Source organism: Acanthopagrus latus, chromosome 10 (genome assembly GCF_904848185.1).
Source record: "Acanthopagrus latus isolate v.2019 chromosome 10, fAcaLat1.1, whole genome shotgun sequence".
NCBI lineage: Eukaryota > Metazoa > Chordata > Actinopteri > Spariformes > Sparidae > Acanthopagrus > Acanthopagrus latus.
In genome coordinates, this window is record NC_051048.1 from 19,423,995 (window position 1) to 19,450,159 (window position 26,165).

A 26,165-nucleotide genomic window follows, 5' to 3' on the forward strand; every position below is an offset into this window, starting at 1 on the left:
CATGAAGATTGTAGCTGTGGCTGCTGTTGTTGCTCAGGGTGCCTCGAGAACAGCAATTCCCCAAATGGATATTAGATTATAAGGAAAATAAACAAAGAAGAGCAAGGGGCACACAAACTGTTTTCCGAGGGGTATGTGTTGGCTTCCAGTTTCCCCAGAGGTCACAGCTGACCTCATTTGTCGGGCCTTCCTAAGAAATTTATGTTATAAGAGGCAGCTGAGAGGGACAGACATGCGCCTGTTTAACTTGGGGGTCCTTCCTAGTGAGGGATCTCACAAAACAGATTTCAGATATTTGTTTGAGGTCAGACAGCTCGTTCTTTTCATGATGATGAACACGTTTCCCCCCAAAGCTTAGAAAGAGGCAACAAGTGTGTTGATAAAAGTCATATCTGCTTTAGTGACATTGAATGCTGGAGCTGCCTTTTAAACTTGTGGACAGTATCTGAATGATATATTTTTTTAAGGAGTATGTGGTGATGGTTTAGTCTTTCTGGGCCACACCACAACACAAAGATCAACTGGGTGCTGATTCCACCAAGACAACCTTCCAAGTCACTGGCAATGAAGCAGCGACCACTCTTTTTCTTACAGTTGTGCTTGCACTGTTCAACACCAGACCAAAATGTATTGAATTCTATTTTTTTGGGGCATTTTACTGGTATCTCTGCACTAAAGAGGACTCTACCCTTTTGAAGTAATGTGACCAATTAGATGAATTCACCAGACCAAACCAGGCCAACATAATCTTTTATTGCTATGAAATAGATACACTCTCAAATTTTCCTTCATGGTATCTTGAGCTTAATTCTGCTATGCCTGGAGCGTGACAGTCAGAGTTTAATAGTTGATATTTGCTTTTATGATGATGGTTTAATGTTATATGAAATACATTTTAACAGATGCCAGAGGAGAAAACTCACATTCTGCAACATTCTATTACAACTCTTTAATGGTGTGAATTTACTATATACATAGCATATAGAGATGTATAGATCATATACTATAATATTCTGTTGTCTTAAACAGACACAAATACATTACAAACTATGACTTTTTATTGTAAAGTGTTGGTACCCTGCCCTCCTTTGTAAAGATCCCAGCTCAAACCATATTTGTTACCTTATTAAGATGAAATCTCCTTTTTCTTGCATTACTCCTCTACTCATGTCTGCTTCCTGAGTCCCACTTGTACCACATATTTGCATATTTTAACTTTTTTTTTTTTTTTAACTAAAGATTTAGACTTCTGTTCTGGCTCCCAGGGGGGGATTCATCACTACTCAGTCTGGTTCTAATAAAGTCTTAAATGCTGTTATAATAAAACTATATTTTGCGCATGGCAAGCTCAAGATCACCAGTAATTCTTGCTGTCCTCTATTGGCCACTGATGGCTTTTCTATGGCTCATTACAAGGAGGGCAGGATGGCGACAGAGCAAGATGAATCCCCCCGTTGGGCAATTGTCTCACTAACAGAGTGGAACGTTCATTCGGCTGCTGTGCTTTGTTTTACCGCAGCTGACAGCTCGCCTGGACTTGCTGGAGGAACATCCCCACTTTGCGGCACCATCCAGCCTCGCTGATGACACTGAAGCATTCTCTCCGGAGAAACCTTTCACTCCTCCGAGTTTTAGAGGTCACGTCCCAGATTTTAATGCCATGCTGAGCAGTTCGGATCGGTACCTGGCAGAGCACTCCACCACCGAGGAACCATTTGCAGAATTAGGGACCCGATCAAATATCCCAGAAGAACCTGTGGAGTCTCTCCACTATCAGAAGGAGCCAGCCTTGAATTTTGGAGATATTGGAGACATAAAGATTTTGTTTAAGGTAAAATAAGCAGGCTACTAACAAACCGTAGATCCTGAGTATTCAACATATTAATTAATATTAATCTGTGGAAGTATAAAATGAGCGATGAGTATTAGTGACTAGCATACATCGAATAACATCAAGGTGAATTATAACAACTAGAAAATAATCATCCTTGATCCTCCTCTAGAATTTCTGAAGGTAAATTCTAACCTCTCTCCCTTCCGTTGTGAGACTCCTTTCAAGGCTGCAGTTCAAGTTCAAAGCATATTTGTCTTGAACTCATTCCCAGAGCCCATTCACCGCACCCACTTCTTCTCTAGAGACCACTGCTTTGTTTGGAATCCTGCCTTGTATTTTCATTTACTGTCACAAATAACTGTTGAATTATCGCCCTGAAGGACGAGGACGATGGTGTGAAAGAATCCGCAGAAGACGGCGACAAGGAAGCGCTGACCTCAGGGAGCAATTTTGAAAGGACTATCACAGTTGTCAAGGGCAACTCCAGCCTCGGTTTGTGTTAATTTCTTAACGTTCTTTTATTTGTTTATTTATTTATTTATTTATTTATTCATTCGCCATAGCCTTCACAAAAGTGTAAATGAGTTTGCAGCACTGAAAGGCGTGTTGACCTTTCCCTTCTGTGTCATGTTTTATGAATGCCAGATTTGAAGTGAAATGATAGAGATTTTTTGGCTGTTTTCCAGTTTGAAAGGGTAATTTCATTGCTATACTGGGTATTTGCATTTCAAAACCTGCCCATGGGACTACAGTTGAGCTCAGAGAATACCAAGTTTTAACTTCTAAAATAAATAGGTGTTATGAATTGTAATCCTCATGTGCCACATTGAAAATGAAACTACCTCATTTTGCCTTTTTAATACCCTTTAAAGGGTTCTATTTCCTGTGTGATTCAAAAATTCCACAAAATATATTTGTGTGTTCCAAAGACGAACATACTGATGTGATTTTTTTATGATCTTTGCGAAAGAACTCCTGTACGCTGTGCTGTAAAAGAGTTTGAGATTTTTAGATGTATTATCTATGAATATATTATGCCACACTGAAGTTATTCCCTTGAGAATGAAGTGAACACCAAACCTGTGAATACTGTAAGCGTTTGCTTTTCTGAACAGATTTATTTTTTAAGGTTGAAGTTGTCAGTGAAAGTTCTGTCGCATTTTATTTATAATGTAGTTGGTCTCTTGATTGGAATTTAGGTTTTGTTCTATAATTAAGGAGTTCAGTTTTAAGTCATCAGCGAGTGCCCTAGAATGTAAAAGGTCTAAACTGTTATTAAGGTGTGTTCTTAAGTATTTATTATAATCTACCTCAAAGGGATGACAGTGAGCGCCATGAAAGATGGTCTGGGAATGCTGATCCGGAGTATAATCCACGGCGGGTCGATTAGCCGTGATGGACGTCTTGGTGTCGGTGATCTCATCCTGGCCATCAATGGGGAGCCCACAGCCAACCTGACCAACGCTCAGGCTCGGGCCATGCTTAGAAGACACTCGCTCATTGGACCGGACCTGGGGTAAGATACTATGATTGGACAGCAATAATCCAGAGCAAGTAGTTTTAGGAGTAGGACTCTCAAGGCAGCTCATGACTTGATTTGAATACGGAGGGCTATGATGGCCTAAATCTTGTATTTCTACTTTTCTCACTGTGTGATTGCTTTCTACTAGCGTATTTGTAATTATCAATAATTGAAATAAACAAATATACTTTCACTTTCTTTATTCATGCTCAGCCATCCTTACCGAAAGGCAAACGGCAGCCTGGCTTACGACTGAAACATGATACATTTTTTTTTTAATTTTGTCACTGATGCCTCAACTCAGCTGGTCAGATTTCATGTTTACTGTTTAGTATTTCAGGACTTATTGCGTGAGACTTTCCTCATCACAGTGCAGTTGTTTAACACCATTCTGCAGATAAATCCTTACATTCCAGTTTGCATTAGCTGTTATACAATTTAGAAGATTTTAAGTTATTTAGTTTTATAGCTGTGTTTTTTCGATTTCGTCTTATACAGACATCATTTGGATTTCTGTTCCAAGGTCTTTTGGAAGTATTTGTTGCTTTAAAAAAATGGTGGTGAGATATTCAGAATTTCTTAGTGTTACTATGGAAACAAGCTGAGCTGCCTTGTACTTTTGCAAGTCATGGCCGAGGGGTGTACCACAAGGTCCTACCTCAGTGACATCCAGATTACTTAACTGTTAACAATATTTGTTGATGTATTCTATGTATGTATCAAATATTCATTTTTAAGCAATTGATATTAGTATTTGTACATTCAGTGTTCATATTTTTGTCTGTAAACAGGGTATTGTTCAGAGTTTTGTTTTTTATAAGGAGGAGAAGATGTAATTTAACTAAACCCTCAAAGCTTTTCTAAACCCGAATCAAATCAAAAGTGGTATTAAGTGATTCTTAAAGCAAAGTTAGCTTCTGTTGTTGCTGTCAAAGTCATGTTTAATTAAAGGAGTCACCATTCCTTCCACCATTTAAGGGGAAAGTGGTTGTGGTATTTCACAAGTTCTGCTTGCTGATCTAAACTTGGCAGTTTGTTAGCTTCCGTGCATAAAAGCCAACTCTCCAAATTCTAGATCTGCTTGTGCACCTGAGGACGATCTGTGCCCATTTTATGTGTGAGTATGACTAACTTCCACGCCGGCGGTGTTTTTTCGGCGAGAAGCTGCCACCTCGGTTTTTCCTTCCTCTTCGTTCCCTCCATCTGCTGCCCAGGCTTCATCGCAGTCTGTTTGAGAGCTTTATCCAGACACAGAATTAGAAAGTCAGATTAATTTAGTCGAGTCTCAAACCAGCGATGACAGCAAAATATAAAACGCTTTTGGAATTTTTAATTGGTGGAGATGCTGTTCTTATTTTCAGTCAGATGTGTTGATTAACATTATAATTATGCTGTGACACCGCACTCCATTAACCAACAAATCTGAAATGTGCCTAGTGGCAACAAAACTTAAAATGGTGTCAGTACATCTCCTAATACACATGGTAGAATAATATCTGGATAAACCTTGACTGACTGACTGCATCACTTACTGACTGTACTAACACTTGCTGCAACTTCTTTCTTTTAATCAACATCTTCGATCATCACCTGGATTTTTTATACCATTGACATCACACTTTTCTAACTCACTGTTTTCACATGAATCATTTGGTATTGAAGCGCCGTCATGTCTCTCACTGCATGCTGTGATGTCCTTAATGATCCCACTCATCCATTGCATTATTTCACAGGGATTCTTTCTCTCTCTTTGTGCATGTGTATAAACCAAATCAACCCATCTGTTGAGGATCTGTCAGCTCCACTCGAATGTGTTATTGTGCCCTTCAGAAACAACTTCACTCTGAATTGTTTGGAAATGGGGCTTTAAGTGGGTGTCAGCGAGCCTTTGGTTCATTTCTCGACATGAATTAGTAACCAGCTCATGAATTCAATGATTGATACAGCCTTCATATTTTTGTCACATGTTCATCACAAAGTAGCTGATAGAACGCTTGATGTGCTCAGACATTTATGGAGGCAAACATTTGTTTTGATCAATCAGACGTGCAGGGCTTATATTGAAGAATAGAATCTGACCTTGGCCTCGAAAATGCATTTAAGATATTACAGCTCAGTGTTGCTCCAGTCTTGTGCTTACTCACAGGTATATTTGCTGGATAAGAAAACGTGCTTTGAATTTTTAAAAGCAGATTTGAGTTCTTTTTTTTAACGAAAAGTGAGAACTTTCAAACCCATTTGCACCTAAATGCCAGTTCCTCTCTTCCTTTGGTAAATGATCATGCTAGTTCATAGTGAGCAGGAACATAATTACCACTGAGGTGGGAAATTGAGTTTCTAAAAATAAGGAATGCCAAATTGTTTGCTTCAAGAAGTGTTTGACTTGGGTGCATGTGTGTGTCTGTGCTTGTGTTTGTGTGTGTGTGTGTGTGTGTGTGTGTGTGTGTGTGTGTGTGTGTGTGTGTGTGTGTGTGTGTGTGTGTGTGTGTGTGTGTGTGTGTGTGTGTGTGTGTGTGTGTGTGTGTGTGTGTTCAGCATTACATATGTTCCAGCAGAGTATCTGGAGGAGTATAAGGCCAGTTTAGAGCAGGCTAAAGACGATGTCTTCCCAGAGACGACTCCAGTCCCAGTTGCAGTTCCAGTCCTAAAGTAAGTCCTTGCATTCTGCCACTTACTAATAACACTTATTGACAAGTGATCGCCCAGCTGAGGTTCCTTGTAAACAGTTATGTTTGTATTTAGTGTATCTCACCAAAAGACACTGTGTATCTGCGACGTCTTGCAAGCATGTATTTTTTTCCCAGAAAACACTGCAAAGCTGTGGTTGTGGATTCACTGCGCTTCTTGTGTCCACATATATTTCCTGCCCACCAGTGTTTCTTTTTCCTAGTTGTTCCCAATAAGTAGACAGTGTATGCAGCAGCAGGTGGCTGCCCAGAGAAAAAGCTCAGAGCGCCTCCAGTTGAAAATATATGATTTCTCAGGAAGGCACTGGGTAGTAGCTGGGGCCAGATTCGTTATCCGTCACCCTGGTAACCAGTAAATGAGAGGAGAATCTTGCATTATCTCTCCTTACTCCTCTTGCATTCAGCTTCTTGTTAGCTGTGTAGTCAACCCTCTGTTAACACATAATTAAGTTATCCAGCTACTGTCAGCTCAGACATACATGCAGCATTTTTTTTCAGTCATCTTACAAGCACTTCAGAATCCTACCACTGCTATTCTGAGAGAGACACATGCTATAGGGACATAAAGTGAGGCCAAATTCTATCGAACACCTTTCTTCCATTTGTATCTCTTTAGAGATATTCCTAACCTGCCCGAACGGGAAGATGGAGAGGGAGAGGAGAGTGCCACTTACAGCAACTGGAACCAACCCAGGAAGTGAGTACACCTGTTATCTATGCTTCCAGTCTAATGTGAATTTGTCCATGACAGAGATGGTCTGAAATATGTATATGTTCTGTCCAGCATGCAATGAAAGTTATAAGAGACTTATAAAGTGTCAGATCAGGACCCAAACCACAGCTCTGAGGTGAAGAACTTCCAAATCAAACATGCTGATGTTGGTGCCTTCCTCAGAGTGGAGCTCTTCCGAGCGGCAGGCAAGTCCCTGGGAATCAGCATTGTTGGGGGTCGAGGGATGGGCAGCAGGCTGAGCAATGGAGAGGTGATGAGGGGCATTTTTATCAAGCACATCCTGGAGGACAGTCCTGCCGGACAGAACGGGACCCTGAAGACTGGAGACAGGATTGTAGAGGTGAGGGAACACGTCAGATTACAGAAGTGTTTTTGTGCAAGATTTTAATCAGAGGACTCCTTTTCAGAGGAATAACTTAATCCAGTTTATTAAGAGAGTCTGAAACCCTGAAAGATTTTAGATGCCTGACAGTCTTTCCCCTGGTATCTCCCTGACAGGTGGATGGAGTAGACCTGAGAGATGCTAGTCACGAGGAGGCTGTCGAGGCTATACGCAGGGCAGGCAACCCTGTCTCCTTCTTAGTCCAGAGTATTATCCACAGGCCCAGGGTAAGTCTGTATTACTGTCAAACCAATTGCTGGTAAATACCTTGTCATCTAAAGGTCACAATTTCCTCACTCTGTGCCTTTTTTCACCTCAAGTAAAAGTTAAGTTTTTCTGCACAGGCCATTCAGGGCACTTTCAAAAACTAAACTGTGCGATGTACATATATATGTATAACCTGGTTTGCTTTTGAATATTGAAAGAAAGTCATTTTGAAATCTTTCCTGAGAGCAACATCAAACCCAGCGTGGCATATTAACTATATTGGCAAGTTTTAACCTCTAAGTGTGACACTCATTGAAAATCCCTGTATCGACAACATCGTTTGTTGTTTGAAAGTGCCCTCCGGCTTTTAAAGCATGACTAAGTAGTTTCCTGCTGGGGCTGCTCCTGGCTCGGCTCCAGTGTTAGATCCCTCATAGTCAATGACTTTTCATGCATTGTTATCTGTGAGATATTCCCGCATGCTTTCCTGAACATTGTGGTTACTCATTAAGCCTCGTAGCAACTCATAATGTGGTGTAACACAAGCGGAGTAAGGACACGATGAGGGGCAAGAAGTCATGTTATTGGTGCATCTTACTCAAATATGATGATTTTAAAAAATACCCTGAAGTGTGATAGATTATCATTCAATATTTTTACAACAACGTATTGTCTCAGCCACATGAAACCTAACACAGCATCTTAAATCCATCATATGCTAAACGCCCAGCACCAGACAACAGACAAAGTTAGCAATAAGCTGCTCGTAGCTTAACTTCCACCAGGACTGGATGAAGACCCATAACAGAGCTTGACTGAGAGACCCTTAGCAACGGAAATAACATACTTTGCATTGAAGCTAACCATCTGCTGCTGGTTGTAGCTTCACATACAGCATACAAACTAATAAGTAACATTTTTTCCAAAATGTCCAAAAGATCTTTTGTCTCCACGTTTTTTAAACTTCATTTTTAACCTCAGTTACTGCATTATGAGTTGCCTCAAACCTGCATCTCTGTTCCTCCACACTGCTCTCCCAGCCTGAGTCAATATATAGCCCAGCTCCATCACCTGGTGTACAGACACACACCACCGCTTTCACATGCATGCCACATCCCACCTGTCAGGTAATCTGTCTTTCCCTTTTTGTCTCTCTCATTTCTATTGCATCAGCTATCCATCACGGTTAATCTCGGTTGCATTATCTCCCCTGACTCCTCTTTCTTTCTGTCTCTCACACTGTTTGCTGAGTCTTTCTTCTTAACTGCATCTTTGACTTTGACATACACATAATGTGCGTGTTGATGGAAATGAAGACAAACTGGAATTGGAGATTGTGCCTGGGAGAAAAGAGAACTGAGGGTTTATTTTGATATCCAAACATCTGTTTTCTAGAACCGTAACAATGACATGACCCACTCTGATGTTTTTAATCAAAAGGTTCAGTGAATGGTTTATATCAGTTTTGAGACTAGCACTGCCGAGTGTTTCAGAAAACGTCTCTGCTGACGATGTGCTATGCTGACATTCAGTACACATCTAGACTAGACTCTTAATGTAATTTAACCATGGGGTTATTGAAATGTCTTTGCTGTATCTAATAAAAGAACTCATCAAATAAACAATAGAAAAGCAAATAAGGACATCATTCGTGGCTCTGTGGCTACACAGCTGTCAACATACTCCAGACTGCTTCTACCCAGCAGAGTGGAACAGGTAAACATTTAGAAAGAAGACATATTCACAATTTATTATAAAATCTCTGATATTGAGTTGTAGCTCCACTAGAATTCTAACAATGGACTGAATAGTTTCAAAAATATTATTTTTGATTGGCTAAGATATTTCTAGGTGCTCTGGGCAGGTCTGTTATGCCATTTTAAAATGCAGCCACCTAGAGAGTATAATAGCACATCCTTGCTGTTTCCCTTTAAGTTTCAAATCCTTCTCTTGTAAGCGGTGAATAATCTCCAGCTAGCCTGGAGGAATCTTTGAAACATTTTGTTAAAATATTTCAGAGAAAGAGGCTTAGCTCTGATTTTTTTTTCTCTCTCGTTTTTGATGTAGAGGAACTGGTTGTCCTAAAGGAAACGGTTTGCTTTAATGGTTCCTCATTTGAATAAAACCTGAGGTGCCTCTGTCCTCCACACACAGTCCCCCCCTTCTTTTTTTCTCTTCCAGACGGCCTCCGATTCAATTTTGTCAGAACGGCTCAGCCGTCATATTAAATATTCGTCATGTTGTCAGCTTGTTGGTCCTGTGTGTTGCTTCTAGAAGCCGCCCCTGCCCTTTCCGAAGCTAAATAGCCACCACGGGTCAAGCCTCTGCTGCACTAATCAAACCTGCTTAGCGCCTGCCCTCCCTCAGGTTAGAGAAGCCACCCTGTGTCTTTGTCTGCATGCTCGTGTAGGAGTGTCTTTCACCTGACCCTCCGACTTGTTAAAATTGTGTTAACAATGGCATGAGGGAAGAAGATGGGGAAAGGACGTCTGCATGCGTTTATTTGGATTGTTGCTTTAAAGATTCAAAATGAATTGGCTTCATTCTGCATTCAGGTTTGCCACATATTATTCAGAGTCAAGAAGAGGCAATGTGTAAGATATGGTCTGAATTGAGGTTAAAACACACAAAAAAAACAAGAAGAAGAAACAACGTTGGTGATATTAAAGACATCTCTGTCTATAGTCCATTCCCTCGTTTCTACTGAGACAACACAGTTCATTAGATACACTCTCAAAATGTCAAGCAGGGAAATATTTTTACACCTGTTTTTCTTACTGAACAAATACAACCATACGCCTTCTGATCTGAAAACAAGCTTAGCTGCCTTGTTAATGCATCAGAAAACACTTCAAACCAAAAAACTCAACAAAAAACTCTTGATTTGTCACAATAATCTCTGGTTTTGGTCCAAATAAATCCTACAGTGTCTTGTCTGCTGTAAAGCACCTCTTTTGCCTTAGCTGACTGACTCTTAAGCGCTAACACTGTAGGGCCACTAGCTCTATGGCTTATGGAGCTAATTAGCTAACAGCAGCTAGCTGGGGAGTTTTTCCTGTAGTCAAAGATAGCTAGAGCAGAGACTCTGCTGATGTGCTGCCCAGCCATATCTTAAATGTTGCCCTCTCAATTGTTGCAGGTACCAAACCTTTTATTGTCCTTTGTGGTAAAACTCTATTGTCCCACATTTCAGTTATTATTCTTTGAGCTTTGTCTTCTGTATACATGTGTGCTGTATGTCTCTATTGAACCTATACTTTTCCCCTCATCTGTTATCATGCATCACCATATTTATTTCTCTCCTCCTGTGCTTTGCTACTCCCATCTGTCGCACCAAACAAAAAGTAAAATCCTAGCAGAGGCTTTTACTTTAAGTGCATTTTATTTTCCTCCTGTCCCCGGCTTTGAAAGCCCAATTTTCTCAATTATCCCTCAAACGTTGTCCCAAGTGCCTCACTGCCAATGTAAACAAGACAACTTGATGCGACAGTCGGCACTCATCACAGACACTCGCACTGTTTTGTGAAGAACTATAAACTGCAATATGTCTTTTATTAAAAAAAAAAAAAGAAAAAGCCAGACTTTCTGGCAAAATCTTAAAGGCTCAATCATTGTGGATAAATGGTCGAGCTTGGATCGGGATGTGGTGGTGGATACCCTCTTCCAGTCTCCACAATGTTCTGGCGAAGTTGAACGTGTGTGTGCCTTTGTTCTTACTCTGGCTTAGCCAAGCTTCAAGTTAATTGAAGAAAACTAATCTTTCCTGTTTTAAGAATGTCAATTTTTCCTCAGTTGCAACATTCATAAACAGATGGTTTTCCATGGTACAGCATATGGTGCATGAGAGCATCTTTTGCCATTCAGAACACTTGTGACTTTGTATGAACTTATTAATATTTATGGGATTACTGGATTATGATACACTATCTTGGTGACACTGAGGTGAATATTATGAATTTGTTCTCTCATTTGTGAGTGATTGACCTTCATGTCCGTCTTATACAAAGCAGTCATCGATAACAGACTCCAGTGAGGAGAGAGCCGCGGCCATGACGAAGGACAGCAAGGACAAGGTTGGTGTTTCCAATTACCCTCCGCCACAACTTGTACCAGTGCTTTGTACTTGTCGTCGACTCACAGTCCAACTTTCAGAAAGTGTTGCTCACCGCAGGAGGCACCAAAGTTTGAAATAAACTGTTTTCAACATTTTCACCATGAACACTGTGAGATATGTCAGCAAACGCACCACTGGCGTATGTCTGTCAATAGATGTGGGTGTGAGAAATGTGTTGTCTTCTAAAGTTGTTGGCCTTTGTCTCTTCTCTGTAGGAGGGTGACAGTCACAGTAGACTTTTCCTCCGCCTCTCCCCAACTAACCCTTTCACTCCTACCCCGTTTAAGGTTTGTGGGTCTCTGTGTTGTGCTTTCCACTTTCCGCTCTGCGTGTGCCTGTACAGATATGTTGATATAAACTGCGATACAGTTTGAGAATACTCCAACATGCTGTACCTGCACACGCTGTACGCGTCCTAACATCTCCTTCATCCGTCTGAAATCCTCGGTGTGTTTTGTGAAATCATGTTTCCTCTCTTGTTTTATATCACTAAAAATAACAGAATGACTTTAATAGTCGACAAAAGCAAATTTTTTGTTTGGATGTGTTTTAAGACATTTGTTGCGCTTGATTTTCAGGTAAGTGTTCATATGAATGTCTTATGGGTGATTTGATTTGAAGTTCTATTAATAATGTGTAATTACATTAGTCAGTATTTTTCGAGTCTGTAAGCAACATTTTTCTTGAACTTAAGGCTGCATTGAAAGAAAACTGATTGACCTTCTTATGAAACCATAATTATTTCTGAGACTAAAACTAACCCGCTAAAACAGATGAAGTTGTCAGTGCAAACCAAGCTTATGCCTTCTGTTGATCGCTTCAGCTCTCATGTGCCTTCCTTTGTCTCTTCACACTTACATCAAGTTGATTCAAGCTTTAACGCACAGATACCGCCTTCGTCTTTCTAATAAACTATTTTCAAACTCCATCTGTGGCGTGACAGCTAGCGAAGCGTGAAGCGGCGAAGGCATCTCCCACCAGCGCTGTCCTCCTCCTGCCAGTGGTGCCCCATGTGGGAGAGACTGATACAGACACGCTGACAGAGATTCCTGGCAGACCTGCTGAGGCGGAGGAGGTGGAGGAGGAGGTGGTGGAGGAGGAGGTGGAGGATGAGTTTGGATACAGCTGGAGTGAGTTCACGTTTCTTTATTTCTACAGGGCACAATTATATATTCTGTTAGAAACAATGGTGAAAATTTTATTTTGTTATATTTTTGTGATTGTATTTTTGAATTTCACACGGGCCTGAGTAAATTCAGGCAGTACATACTCCTGGAAAATCACCATTAACAGAATCAATTCAGAGCAGGGTATCAGCAGAAACTTAAACATCTTAACGTCTTAATAGGCCCTGAATTAGATAAAATAGCTTATTTGATCTTAAAGAGACACAGTGTAGTTTTGAGAGTAAATTGAAGCTCAGAATTTTTATACTTAAAATGAAGTAATAATAATAATAATACTGTGTTTTTCCATAACTGAATAAACAAGCTGTTCTCAGGGGAAGATAAGGTTCCTATAACACTGTTGGAAGCTAAAAAGGTGTCAGGGTCCGCCAAATATAAACAACGTAAAACAGTATGAATTTGTGTTGTCCTTTAAGGTCAGTTTATTTATTCAGATTGTTTAGTCATGAAAACAAAGACAAATTTAGGAAATGTATTCTCCAAAACTCAAATTATCAACTGATTTAAAAGATAACACCCAGCCAGCATCGTTCCTGCTTCATTTCTTTTCAAAAGTGGGATTTTTCAAAAGACATAATATTCATCTGAGTGTAGCGTGTTTTATTGCCTAACTGCCACTAGAGGTCCCCCAAGTTGCATGTTGGTCTCCCTTGCTCATAAATCCACCCTGAGCCTGCAATAAAAGAGCATTGACTCACATGCTCGAGGTGGTCGTACCTCAGCAGAACCTGAAGGACTCGGTGTCCCAATTAAGCCATTAGTATCCTGTAGATGTCAACTGTAGGATCTGCTCTACGTGCAAGGAGAACAAGGTCACATTCAGTCAGTCACATTTAGCTCAGGGAACCAGCATAAAGGACAGACTTCCAGCCTGCACACACCTGGGACTGTGGTGAATATGTGTGTGTGAGTGTTCGGGAGTGCACCCGTCCTGCGGGGATAAGATTGATGAGGCTGGGCCCGGGAAGGTGAGTTGTGGAGATTAGTACAGGACTGATGGTTCAACAATGGCAGGGCGCCCAGAACAACAGGAGCCCATTGGTCTGAACAGCGGCTATCTAACACACCAGAGACAGGAGAGGTGGATGGAGAAAGAGAGGGGGCCTGGAGTGAGGAGACGAGGGATAACAATAGAGACAAGATTGAGACAAAGAGATAGAAAGTGATGCTGGAAATAAAAAGTCAGCAGTGTGACATTTAAAACTTTTACCTTCCGTGACCATGCATCTCACCAAATCCAAATACCTGCCCCTTGTGGAGCATCACGGTGACATGGAAGCGCAGGCTCAAGACAAATCTGGCACTTTACTGCAGTATTGTCATCAGTCTTCCTTGCCTCTCACCTGCCTCTTTTCAGAGAACATAATCCAGCGCTATGGCAGCCTCCCAGGCGTCCTGCACATGATCGAGCTGGAGAAAGGGAAGACAGGCCTGGGCCTCAGCCTGGCCGGGAACAGGGACCGCTCCCGCATGAGCGTGTTTGTGGTGGGAATAGACCCCAACGGGGCGGCCGGCAGAGACGGGCGTATGGTGGTGGGGGACGAGCTGCTGGAGGTAAGATATGATTGATCACGGTGGTTCTGGACTCAAGGGTTGACAGGATATTAGAAAACATTGTCTGAAATTCTATATTTTTGTATCCTTTCAGATCAACGGGCAGGTTCTTTATGGCCACAGTCACCAGAATGCATCCTCCATTATTAAGAGCTCACCTTCCAAAGTCAAAATCATCTTTATCAGGTACACAAAATGTTTTAAATTCCCTTTGTAAAGTTTTCATGACAAAATTAACTTCGTTTTATTGTTGGACAGAACTGATGATGAAAACTGACATGAACTTTTCAAGTATATTGTAATGTTATACAAAAGCCAATAGAGGGAGCTATTGTAATTCAACAGAAGTATGTACTCAGAGGTAAAGGGGTGTAATCCATATCTCAGTTTTCCAGTAATTTGTTAATTTTAGATGAGTGTGTGAAAATCTAGATTATAAATATTTTAAAAACCTTAGTCTAATCTGACATTGGACTATGAAATTAGTGATTTACCCCCCACTGTAGCTCCAAATCCATACCAAATAAAAAAAAAAGTTCTAACCGAGTTTTGTGGATGAAACTCTGCACCCTGACCCTGATTTTTTAACATCACTGTGCACTCATGCTGTTCTCCAAAAATGAAATCATGGCTGCAACTAATGATTATTTCCATCATTGTGTAATCTGCTGATTATTATCACGATTAATCAGATAATCATTTAGTCTTTTAAATGACAAAATTGTGAAGAATGCTCATCACAATGTCCCAAAAGTCTAAAACCTGAAGGCTCTTCATTTACAAAGTCTGAAATTTTTTCTAAACCAGAAAAATGTTTTAGACTTTTGCTCAAAAACAGCTGAAACCTTTATCAGATTACCAAGATAGTTAGCAGTTAATTTACTTTTGAATAACTAATCGATGAGTCAACATGCTGATGCAGTTTTAAGGAAATGGAAAAGCCAAAGGAAATCTGTTCGGATGATGGTTAAAGAAAAGCTCTAGGAACACCTCAGGGAATAAAAACTATAGGAAATGTTTTTATATTCTTGTAAATGTCTTCATTAGGTGTACTTTTGAGTTTCACTTTAATTGACACTGAAACAGTGAATGTTGATTCCCTCATAAAGAAGATATAGTAAAACAAACTACACACAGATACTTTGTCATTTTGAATTGAGGTATAGCAGCTGACATATCAGCACAGAGTCAGGCCCGCATGACCTTTGACCCTCCTTCGAGCAGCCTCTGCCAGGATCACTCTACTTAACCCTCTACTTAACTCACATCCTTTTCCTGACCTCCCTAAAAGAGAGACACTGTGATCAGCGAGAGTAAATCACAGCTCTGCTGTCACGAAGCAGAGGAGCGACGATTTATGTGAGTTATGACTCTTTGGAACAGGAACACGGAGGCGCTGAACCAGATGGCCGTGGGACCGGTGAAAGAGCACGAGGGAGACACAGTGGAGCCCCACGCTGAGGTACGACTGAGGCCACGCACACATTGCACACATGCACAAGCTCTACAAAGCTGTGACACACACACCCAAACCATTATTAGTACTTGACTCTACTCTATTTATAACCTTGTGTCATTTTCCTGAGTTGTTTTCATGGATGTTTGCCTCCTAAAACTCTCTTTGTGTGGTCCTGGAGATCCCAACCTCCCATGCCTCTGAGTAACTCCCAAGACAACCAAAAACCACAAACACTCAACACTGTACTCCCACCAGCACACAAGTTTCAGCTATTTACTTCATACTGCATCAACTTTTTCCTCCCAGCCCGAAACAACGGCTGCTAACGGCGACGCTGATGCTTCAAAACACGTGCATCACATCATAAACCTGAAGGTGAGCCGCACTGGACCCCCCAAATACACATCTCACACACATAATAATCCTTTTGAAACACCAAAATGAAGACAATAATAGAAGGAAAGTTGGAAACCGTGCAGTAATGAGGGAGGTGTTCACAAAAAAACTCAATGAGGTATGACAGAGAGGGAGAGGCAGAGCACACAGGAGCAGTCAAGTCTGACAAGCTGCCAGAGGAGAGAAAAGAGACAGAGCGTTGTCAGATAAAAGTGTGAATACAACAAGTGAACGGAAGAAGAGCAGTTCCAAAGGGATGTAAAGGCTCAGTTCACCCACATAATCAAAAGAGGAACCGAGTTCTCTCTTACTTCTTTAGTCATGCAGATATTTCTTTCTTTTACTTGTCAAAAGTCACATTTGAAGGACTCAGCAGCAGATTCTAGAACGTGTTTTTTGTTGAGTACATATTTTCACCCAAGTCTTTTGATTCTGACCCTTTGGAAAACAGTGAATGATAATTTTAATATAGAAAATAACAGTGAGACAAGGAAGAGACAGGAAACACAACATTGCTGGAAAATCTGTATCACCTGGATGAGAGCCTCAGTTGGGACTCACTACATGCTGTAAACTACTTCACTAATGTTGTCAATGTTGTCCAATAGGAGGACGGCGGTCTTGGCATCACCTTTGAGGAAGGCAACACTGAGAGCGGAGTTGAGATTCAAAGTATCTCTGAAGTGAAAGGGCATACAGGCAAAGTATGTAATGCATACTGCAGCAAATGCTTCCTTTTTATTATGAAGCTGATGTCTAATTAAAATCATGATGTGCTCCATGCAGGAGGGCTGCATGAAACCAGGGGACAGACTCCTAGCTGTGAATGGCGAATCAGTTCTTGGCTACACCTCTGAAAAGGTAAACTGCCAGTGGAAATAAAGTGCAGTCATCATATTGTATTTCCTCTGAAAACAAGGATTTGTCTCCTGCAATAAAGTTTCAACAATCAGACTGTTTGGAAAAGAGCCTTCAGGATGTAAACCAAGAGTCTGATTAGTAATTGTACTCTGTTTTAGGTGAATTCTCTCCTGAGAAAAGCCAAAGGCCCAGTGAAGCTAACCTTCTCTACAAATGAGACCCCCTCCTCCTTCTCCTCTCCCCAGCCAACCTGCCACGATGTTGGCTGCCCTGATGACGTCCTCACGAGTCTGCCCAGCGTGCCGAGTGCCACCACGACTACTTTGAGTCAACCAGAGGTGGAGGCCGGCACAAGTGAGGCTGCTTACAATCATAGGATCGATACTTTGACTTCTTATTCATCAGGATCAATAATAACCCCCCTCATTACTTCACTTCTCTTGCTTCCTCTATTTGAGGTCCGAGTCGCTCGTCCACTCCTTCCACTCTGGCCTGCGACCCGACGACCTGTCCCATCATCCCCGGCTGTGAGACCACCATCGACATCTCGAAGGGCCGCACAGGCCTGGGCCTTAGCATCGTGGGAGGCTGTGACACCCTGTTGGTAGGAAACCAAACACATGACTCTGTCTCTCTAAACTGATAAAGCCTCATTAGCAAACTGTGTTGAGTATGTCCAAGGAATTTTACAGTTTTTGCAGTTTTTTTTTACAATCTACAATGTTTTGTATTGAAATTGTGGTACCTTGAAAAAGTTTAGTTTTTGTACTTTTTAGTGAAAAGCCATGATGCCACCCACTTAGAATCTTTGGTGGTGGTATTACTCAGGTTTGAAATAGCCGTGGCGGCTCAGGAATGTAGGAAATGATGTTGTCACAGCCTTCCTCCTCCTCCTCCTCCTCCTCAGCCCCATCTATTTTGTCTGCTCAGTCAGGCTTGGGGGAGGCGGGTGAGGTGGGGGGAGGTGGGGCAGCTCTTTGTCTGGCCTCGGCCGCAGCAGACAATATCCAGCCCTGGAATGTAACCTCTGAACCCCAAATGACACTCACACTGGAGCGCAGAGAAAACACACTTGAAGTCAGAAGTGCTCACACACACTGTCACACTCACAACCACATCGTTTTGGAAACCATTCTTTTTTTTACCTCTTCACGTTCACCTTCTCCTCCTCTTCTCTGCTTATTTTCTTTCTTTACTGCTTTTTCTCCAGGGCGCCATCATTATCCATGAAGTCTACGAGGAAGGGGCAGCCTCCAAGGATGGCAGGCTTTGGGCAGGAGACCAAATCTTAGAGGTGCGGCGCGCTATAATGAGCACTGGATAAAAAGAGGCCGGCTTGTAACATGAAAGCTACAGTCTCTATAGTTTGACTACAATGTGTGTGATAAATTCCTCTATATATAAAATCTCAAACACTAAAACAAGCACAAGCAGGAATCCATGGCTGTATTATGTGGAGAGACGAGGTGAAGTATCTCAGCTCAACTTGGATTTGCCCTCTGTTCGACCTCGTGTGTTGTCACAGAGGGAGAGGCAGGGGTGGAGCTCAGGAGTTTAGTTATGCTAGCTCAATCAGTAGACCTGAATTGAAAGGCACACATGCATGCATGCACGCACACACACACACATACACATACACACACCCGTTATGACTTAATTGCCCTCTACTATTCCTTTCTGTCCCTGGGCCAAGCTGCTGTGTTTAGAAAACAGGGTCAGAGAGGAGAAGTGAAAAGAGCCGGTTCCCAGTCCGCAACCATGCTGTCAGCTGGGAAAAATGCTGTGCACGTCCATGGAGGAAGCTAATGGGGTATTTCCCCCTCTTTAATGTGGCAGAGCTGGACGTCAGTCCTTTAACTGACCACTCGAGCTTCTCACAGACTTTTTTGAGGGAAGGCTGCTTCCCTTCGGTGAGAACTCGTGTTGTGAAACCACCCTGTGATTTTCAAAATTACGAGCCAGTGTTCAGATATCTCAGCAGTTTGGGTTTCTGGAGAGGTAATGTGACCTCATAGGTTATTTGATACTATTTATTATTTAATTTAATTTAGTTTATTTAGCCTGTTAGCCCTCTGCTTCTCTGGCTTCATTTTTTTGTGTTTGAAATGAACCTCTGACAAATATCTTTAGATTTAAGAAGTTCAGCACATTTTTGTAAATAAATTGAACAATAGTTACGAATTTTAAGATATTTGTGTTAAATTGGCTGTTTTCTTCTTTCTTAAAGATGTTAATATGTTGCTGCGATAGGACTAGCCTCGTTCCTGCAGCAGACAACCCAACCTTCCCTCTTTCTATCATCGCAGGTAAATGGAATCGATCTGCGTGAAGCCAGCCACGATGAAGCCATCAATGTGCTGCGGCAAACCCCGCAGAGAGTCCGGCTGGTGGTCTACAGGGACGAGGCCCAGTACAAGGAGGAGGACTTGTGGGACTCGTTCACCATAGAGCTCCATAAGAAGCCGGGCCAGGGCCTGGGCCTGAGCATCGTAGGGAGGAGGTGAGAGAGAGATTTCTTATTAGTGCTCCAGTTGCATTTTCAGAGCTCTACAGCTAGCTTCACAGTGTGTTTTTGAGGTAACCAAAAGAGTTATCATTAGAAAGAGCAACTCATCATGAACAGCAACATTACAAAGGTAACTGTGTGAATTCTCTTTTTTTAATGCAGATCACGGGACCAGAGGTAATCGTTATTAAAATACCTGTAATTTTAGATAGATTGTAGTGTGTAGAGAAGTAGAGATATATTATACATCCCTTAAACAAGATAAAAAAATTTGTTAGAACTAAACACTCCTCATGGTCACAAATATGTGAAACTTATCAGGACTAAAAGAGGGTTTTTAAATCTCATTTTATGGTTCAGTAAGTGTTCATGTCCCCGGGTTTAGCCATCAGATCATTGTCAGTAGCACTAGCGGTGATCGCGTCTCAGGTGTATCAACGAGTGTTGCAACTTTTGTTCCCATGAGAGCCGTCGAGGAAGATTTACTCGGATGTGAGCTGGCAGACTGTAGACCGTCTCGCACACAAACTCAACACAGGCTTCTATTCTCACAGTAGCATTTATGGCTTCAGGCACATGTGGGAAAAAGGCCTGCTGGTCCACACGCCGACAGTCTGTTGCTGTCATGTGTGCGTGGAGGGTGGTGATTGATCTCACCTCTGGGATCATCCTCAGGAATGGCTTACACAGACCATACTTAAATATGCACTGCAGATTATGTGTGTGTATATAACAGCTGCCGGGTAAATGGCTCAATTTTAAGGTCATGGGTTGATGGTTTAGATGGCAGCCATCAGATCAACTTTTAATGTAGCTGTAAATCTTTGCCTCAGTGGTTTTTCTACACAAGTGGAAAAAACAACTAAAATGCTCAATCGGATGGAAAAGACAGCAAGAGAGAGACAACCTAAAACCCTCGGCTAAAACGGAAAGTGCAAGCTAGCAGTTAGTGGTGAGGAGCTGTGACAGCCAAGTGTCTCTGGCACTGGGGATTGAGCGGGATCGAGTTGCCGAGCTTCACAGCTTGTGCTTGTGTTAGTTTTATCCACGTGGAGATTGGCACTTCAGATATGCAAAATCCGCAGCAGAGATGTGCTTTTGGAAAAAGGACACGGGCCGGGTATTCATCATCATCTTCTCTGCAGTTAACTTAATTTCCAAGATGTCTTCAGCCTTCAGAGGAACAAGATCCATTGATAATAATGACCTCTGACTGTGGACGAACAAGGACGTACTGTATTTTCCTGTGACTGGTTTATGAAAGGATATTTTACATACCAAACCTACCAAAGCTGACCGTGGCAGGTTTAAACACCTGTCATTCAAGCAAACAAACCCCAAAACACCCTTCTGTGTTAGAATGAATACCCGAAAACTTGTTTTCAAATGAAAAAGAGCAAAACTATAATATTTTCTTTTATAGCTTTTTGTGTTTGGCAGCAAAACCTTCACAAGTGAGCAGAAGCAGGATTCAAGATGGAAAACACATCTATTGAGGTCACAGTTGGGGGGTAAACACACTCTTTGCTATTAAATATTCCATCCTACCAGCTGTTTGTCTGCCACTTCCCAAAGGAGCGTAAGCCACATTTGTGCAGAGGTCCACTGGAAAAATGTGAAATTGCTGGATCAATAGTAAACCATCAATTACATGCTCAACAACAGCCATCAGCAGTATGATACAATTAAGGTCAACTGCTGGAGAAAAATACTGTGTGACTCTTACCAACATGAACACGGATACAGTAAAAGATGTTCCCTCACTGTCACTTCTTTGTTTTTCCAAAGGAATGACACAGGAGTGTTTGTATCCGACATTGTGAAGGGAGGTTTGGTGGACACTGACGGTCAACTGATGCAGGGCGACCAGATCCTGTCAGTCAACGGTGAGGATGTCAGGTCAGCCACTCAGGAGGCCACGGCAGCACTACTCAAGGTTCGTCTGGCCCTCAAGAGGAAGTGAATGACAAGTCGGCTCTAAACTTTGTTGGATGACCACATTAAAGATAATGTTCCCTGTGTTGCAGTGCTGTGTGGGGCCTATAAAAATGGAAGTAGGGAGGTTCAAGGCGGGTCCCTTCCACTCCGAAAGGAGGCTGTCTCAAAGTAGTCAGGTGATTAACTGGGATTATGAATGTTGAATAGAAATCGCCATCATCTAGTCCTTGAAAGCAAGGAAAACAAACACTGAGTGTCTTTGTTTCAGATGGAGGAAACAGGCAGCTCCAAGGTGGCCTCGCAGTGCTCAGAGTCTGGAAACCTCCCTGATGACCCTGAGAAACAAAGCAGGAGACCAGATTGTAAGTAGCCTCACAGCTGATATAAATTCATGACGCATACGAGTTAGACAGCTGTAGGAAAAACAAGAAGCATTTTTGGGACGGCATCTACAGAAGACCAGAGAGGCAAGCAAAAGTTTTAAGTTTTGGCAGGATTATTTTTCTTAATTTGTAAAAGTTATGACAGATATGTTTTTTTTCCAGATCAGTTTTAAAGTTTCTACCATAGGTGCACCACTACCCCATGTTCTAAATGGCAGTAAAAGTATTCAAGTCATCGAAAATTATATTTATTGTTGTTTCACTTTGTTCTCAAGGCCTCGGCAGATATCCTGACATTTTGCATGTTTGCTTCCTTACAGCTCCAGAGAAACAGGACACCAGAACAGTTGAATTCACTAAAGGTCCCAATGAGTCTCTGGGTATCAGTATAGCAGGTGGCGTCGGGAGTCCTCTGGGTGACATACCCATCTTTATCGCCATGATGAATCCCGTTGGTGTGGCTGCTCAGACCCAGAAGCTCAAGGTATGAGACTGACGCTCCCTCTCAGTAACGTCAATGCAAAAAGATTTGCATAGCCGCAATTCTTTTGTGGGAATTATATGAATCTCACTTATTCTTCACAGTGATGTCATTCCCACTCACTGGACTCACATTGTGAATCTCAAGTCCTCCAAAAGGTCAAGAGCCTACAGCCTGTAGCAGTGACCTCCGCAGTAAAACAACAATTGCAGCTCTGTGTGATGCAGACTGGAGGAGGACAATAGCCATTGCTAAGATGGGATAATAAATCTCCCACTCCCGTATTCAGATCATTAAGCCTACAGAAGGTCTCATTGAAATGAATAGGGTGGGAGTCTTGAATAGTATATTCACGCTGCTTTATCTTTTCAGCCAGAATGAAAGATGAGAACGCTGCTTAATGAAATTACTCAGCCGAACACGAGCATGGTTTTACTTTTGTATGGTGCTTGGAATTACATTTTCTGATAGGATGAGCCAGTGTCTCATATCCTGTTAGCTTGCAGAGTTCCTCCAGGCTGTGTGAAGGAACGCTGAAATGATAGAAATCACTCTCACACCTCTGCACACTGAAGAAGACATCTGCATCTGTTTTTCCCCCAACTGTCACTGCTGAAATAGTTTTTTTTTTCTTCATGCATCTTTACTGAATTTACTGAACTCTCACTTTTCCAGATTGGAGACCGCATTGTCAGTATCTGTGGAACCTCCGCTGAAGGAATGAGCCACTCACAGGCTGTCAACCTGCTGAAGAACGCCACGGGCTCAATACAGCTGCAGGTTGAAAAGACACACAAACACGCACTTGTTCTCTCACCCTTTGTATTATAATTAGATAAACCCAGAGACACAGTTAGATAATCTGCAGTGGAACATGTACTCCATTCTTTACTTTATCTGTGTACAAGGTTTTACCTGAAAAGAACAGTCAAAGGCTGCCAGCGGCAGACTTAGAAGTAACATACACCACTACCACCATGTTATCAGTCTTTATCTTGCAAGTGTTGCATACCATAAAAGTGTTGCCGTGCACCTGTAGGTGGTTGCGGGCGGTGACGCCACAGTGACGGGTCCCTCTCAGGAGCAGCAGGCAGCTGGAGGTCTCACGCCCAGCTGCATCTTCCAGGATGACATCGGGTACAAACTTATTGATTCTGCTGTCTTAGCACTGTAATCTAGTCTCATTCCAGACTTATTTAACCTACAAGCACAGTTCATTCAATCAGTGAAAGTGTAAAACAGACAGTTTCCATCAGTCAGAATACACATTTTTCCTTCCTTCTTCAATTTTGTTTGTTTTGCTGTGAGTTTATGTATTTGGCAGATATAAGCCGTAGAGACATCTGTCTGCTCTGCAGTATACTGGAGCCAGTCGGCTTGTAGTGCTCGTCCATGAGTAGACGCATGCTTCCTTCTGCATTATGATTCAGTGTAGGTTGGTAGAAAGAAACAGTTCCTACATGAAACCACTTGGAACAAGAAACCATGCCATGACTTTTGAAGGCAGACAGGCAGACATCTCTGTGGGTTATATCTCCAAAACAATCTTGATTGATGAATAGTGCTCTGATAAGAAAATTCCCTAACTGTCTCTTTGTTCCACCAGCCCTCCTCAGTATAAGACTATCACTCTTGGAAGAGGACCAGACGGACTGGGTTTCAGTATAGTCGGAGGTTACGGCAGCCCACATGGAGACCTGCCTATCTATGTCAAAACAGTTTTTGGAAAGGTAAAGAAGAACAGATTGCTGCATTTTATATTTACACAGTTAACCAAATTGTGTTTTATGAAGCCCTTCCTTGCATGTGTGTGTGTGTGTGTGTGTGCTTAGGGGGCAGCAGCAGAGGATGGCCGTCTGAAGAGAGGAGACCAGATCATGGCCGTCAACGGGCAGACTTTGGAAGGCGTCACACACGAAGAAGCTGTTGGCATCCTGAAGAGAACCAAAGGAACTGTCACACTCACTGTGCTGTCATAGACACACATATGCAAACACCCACAAACACACACTATCTCCACTGCTTTTCCTGCTTTGTTGCACCTGAAGTTATCCACATCTACACAGACTGAAACTTTTGAAGGAGCAGCACACCTCGCAGGTGTGACCAGCAATATTTCACAACTAGAAAACTGTGCACACTGAAGCATGAACAACCGTACACTGATAATCATGAAGAAACTTAATGCTCACTGTAGCTTTGAACACTGTGATAAAACCGACTTCCGAGAGGAACCTTTCTCACTGAAACAGTAAACTGGAAATAAGTATGTCAAGAAGATATATGAATTCACAATTTTCAGTTTTAACTAGTTTATGCTATGAGAATCTCAAAGAGGTTGTAAATACGTATTAGAAAACCATAGCTCAACTCAAGTACATTCCATTGCTATGGTATGAAGTATTCACACATGCGTTTCCTGTATTGAAATTGATTTTCAGATCATTATTTCTTAGTATTTTACAACAGAGTATTTCTACAGAACAGAGGCCTATTTTCCAAGGTTTTTTACTGTCTGGGGTCTTACAGGGGTGACCTCCCTGTAAATTCAGAGCATGATATGGCATGAAAATGCCCTTGAGGCAATTAGCAGATTAGCAGGGTTTAGCAAATGGCCATATTAGCTGATAATAGCATTATTGTGTCTGTTTCATTGCACTGCTGTTGGCAAATCACCATACTGATTTTCCGGAGAGGCTGATGCTGCTGTAACTGGTGTTAGTCAACTTTTATCATGAAGTCACTGTTGTTGTAGTAAAATTGGCCAAGAGAGCATTTTTTATGTGCTAAAGGCTAGAAGTCTGATATTGTAAATACAGTGTGTGAACACTTCCCTGGAGGGAAAGATGTGAAATCCTTGATGTCTTGGTCCTTAATCGAAGAAGTGTGGTGAGTTCACACTCGACTAGATGAGGAAGTGTGTATGTGTGTGTGTTTGTGTGTGAAACTGAAAGATTTATGGGAACCAAAAATGCTGGACCCCATAACGTATATCATGAATTTTTAGGGTGAAGTGTTTTGGATAGAAGTGGTTAGGGTTTGGCTCCAGGAAATGAATGGAAGTCTTTGTAGTGTCCCCAAAACTGATGAAAACAAGGTGTGTCTGTGCGTGTGTGTGCGTTTTACCGTGTGTGTGTGTGTGTGTGTGTGTGTGTCTTACTCACTGAAATAATTGTGCTGCTAAAGCCCACAGATGTATAAGGTATTATGTCACAGTATTTTGATTTTTTAAAGTATTAAGTTTATGTTCACTTGATGAAAGTGCACAGCAAAGTAAATCACCTCCTATTCGGATGAGTAGTTAAACCTGTCAGGTGATTACATAATGGACCTGAGCTCAATCTGACCTCATTATTTACCCAGAATGAAGGCATCAACAGTAATGTGTAGTTTCCAAAGTCATTAGCTGTGTGTTGTTTGGTCTAGCTTCAGAAGAAGTTGTCTGTTCTCTGTCTTATCACCTTAAGTATGTCACTCTAGTACTGTCAAAGTGACAGTATTGAATTTATTCACACTGAATTAAATAAAAGTGACCTTTGGATTCAATAAACGTTCATTCTCTTGCGCTTAATTGCGTTCCTAAACTAGACAGCATTCTTATTTCACCATCCTCTTCCAGTAATTGACACAAATATGAGCACATAATTAAATCCACCGAGGAAAAAAACTTCTTGTTGAACCTCAGCAGAGCGACTATAAAATAAATATAGAAATATAACGTTCTGAAAGGAAAGCAGGGCAGCTCTCCAAATGCACCAGCTGTTAGTCAATCTAACTGCTCCTTACTGAGCGCTGGGTTTATTGTACAGTATACATCACATCTGCCGTACATCACCCAAATACGTTTTCTATCTGGGAGATAAAAGCAATTTACTGTTGCCGGAGGTCACATTTAAATGGAAGGCGAGCGGATCTAAATCA

At 41.8% G+C, this 26,165-nt stretch overlaps 1 protein-coding gene across 12 annotated transcripts in view; it reads left to right on the forward strand.

Annotated features, from left to right (window-relative positions):
* LOC119027375 (multiple PDZ domain protein) overlaps window positions 1–25,790 on the forward strand; it is a 47,005-nt gene extending 21,215 nt beyond the window's left edge. For 3 of the 12 annotated variants that reach the window (XM_037112522.1, XM_037112520.1, XM_037112530.1), the window contains 30 exons: window positions 1,520–1,831; window positions 2,215–2,326; window positions 3,152–3,350; window positions 4,432–4,473; window positions 5,892–6,005; window positions 6,660–6,740; window positions 6,939–7,116; window positions 7,275–7,385; window positions 9,640–9,732; window positions 11,373–11,438; window positions 11,695–11,766; window positions 12,423–12,609; window positions 14,024–14,220; window positions 14,315–14,406; window positions 15,604–15,682; window positions 15,986–16,054; window positions 16,684–16,779; window positions 16,862–16,936; window positions 17,095–17,290; window positions 17,395–17,540; window positions 18,147–18,230; window positions 19,243–19,436; window positions 21,231–21,378; window positions 21,470–21,556; window positions 21,649–21,742; window positions 22,084–22,247; window positions 22,920–23,024; window positions 23,284–23,381; window positions 23,851–23,974; window positions 24,077–25,790. In XM_037112522.1, coding sequence (XP_036968417.1) covers window positions 1,520–1,831; window positions 2,215–2,326; window positions 3,152–3,350; window positions 4,432–4,473; window positions 5,892–6,005; window positions 6,660–6,740; window positions 6,939–7,116; window positions 7,275–7,385; window positions 9,640–9,732; window positions 11,373–11,438; window positions 11,695–11,766; window positions 12,423–12,609; window positions 14,024–14,220; window positions 14,315–14,406; window positions 15,604–15,682; window positions 15,986–16,054; window positions 16,684–16,779; window positions 16,862–16,936; window positions 17,095–17,290; window positions 17,395–17,540; window positions 18,147–18,230; window positions 19,243–19,436; window positions 21,231–21,378; window positions 21,470–21,556; window positions 21,649–21,742; window positions 22,084–22,247; window positions 22,920–23,024; window positions 23,284–23,381; window positions 23,851–23,974; window positions 24,077–24,223 — 3,762 coding nt within the window. In that variant the 3' untranslated portion in view covers window positions 24,224–25,790. The remainder of the gene's footprint in view (window positions 1–1,519; window positions 1,832–2,214; window positions 2,327–3,151; window positions 3,351–4,431; window positions 4,474–5,891; window positions 6,006–6,659; window positions 6,741–6,938; window positions 7,117–7,274; window positions 7,386–9,639; window positions 9,733–11,372; window positions 11,439–11,694; window positions 11,767–12,422; window positions 12,610–14,023; window positions 14,221–14,314; window positions 14,407–15,603; window positions 15,683–15,985; window positions 16,055–16,683; window positions 16,780–16,861; window positions 16,937–17,094; window positions 17,291–17,394; window positions 17,541–18,146; window positions 18,231–19,242; window positions 19,437–21,230; window positions 21,379–21,469; window positions 21,557–21,648; window positions 21,743–22,083; window positions 22,248–22,919; window positions 23,025–23,283; window positions 23,382–23,850; window positions 23,975–24,076) is intronic. The other 9 variants (XM_037112527.1, XM_037112521.1, XM_037112524.1 and 6 more) reach the window with 9 other exon arrangements.
* The last annotated feature ends 375 nt before the right edge of the window (window positions 25,791–26,165 follow it).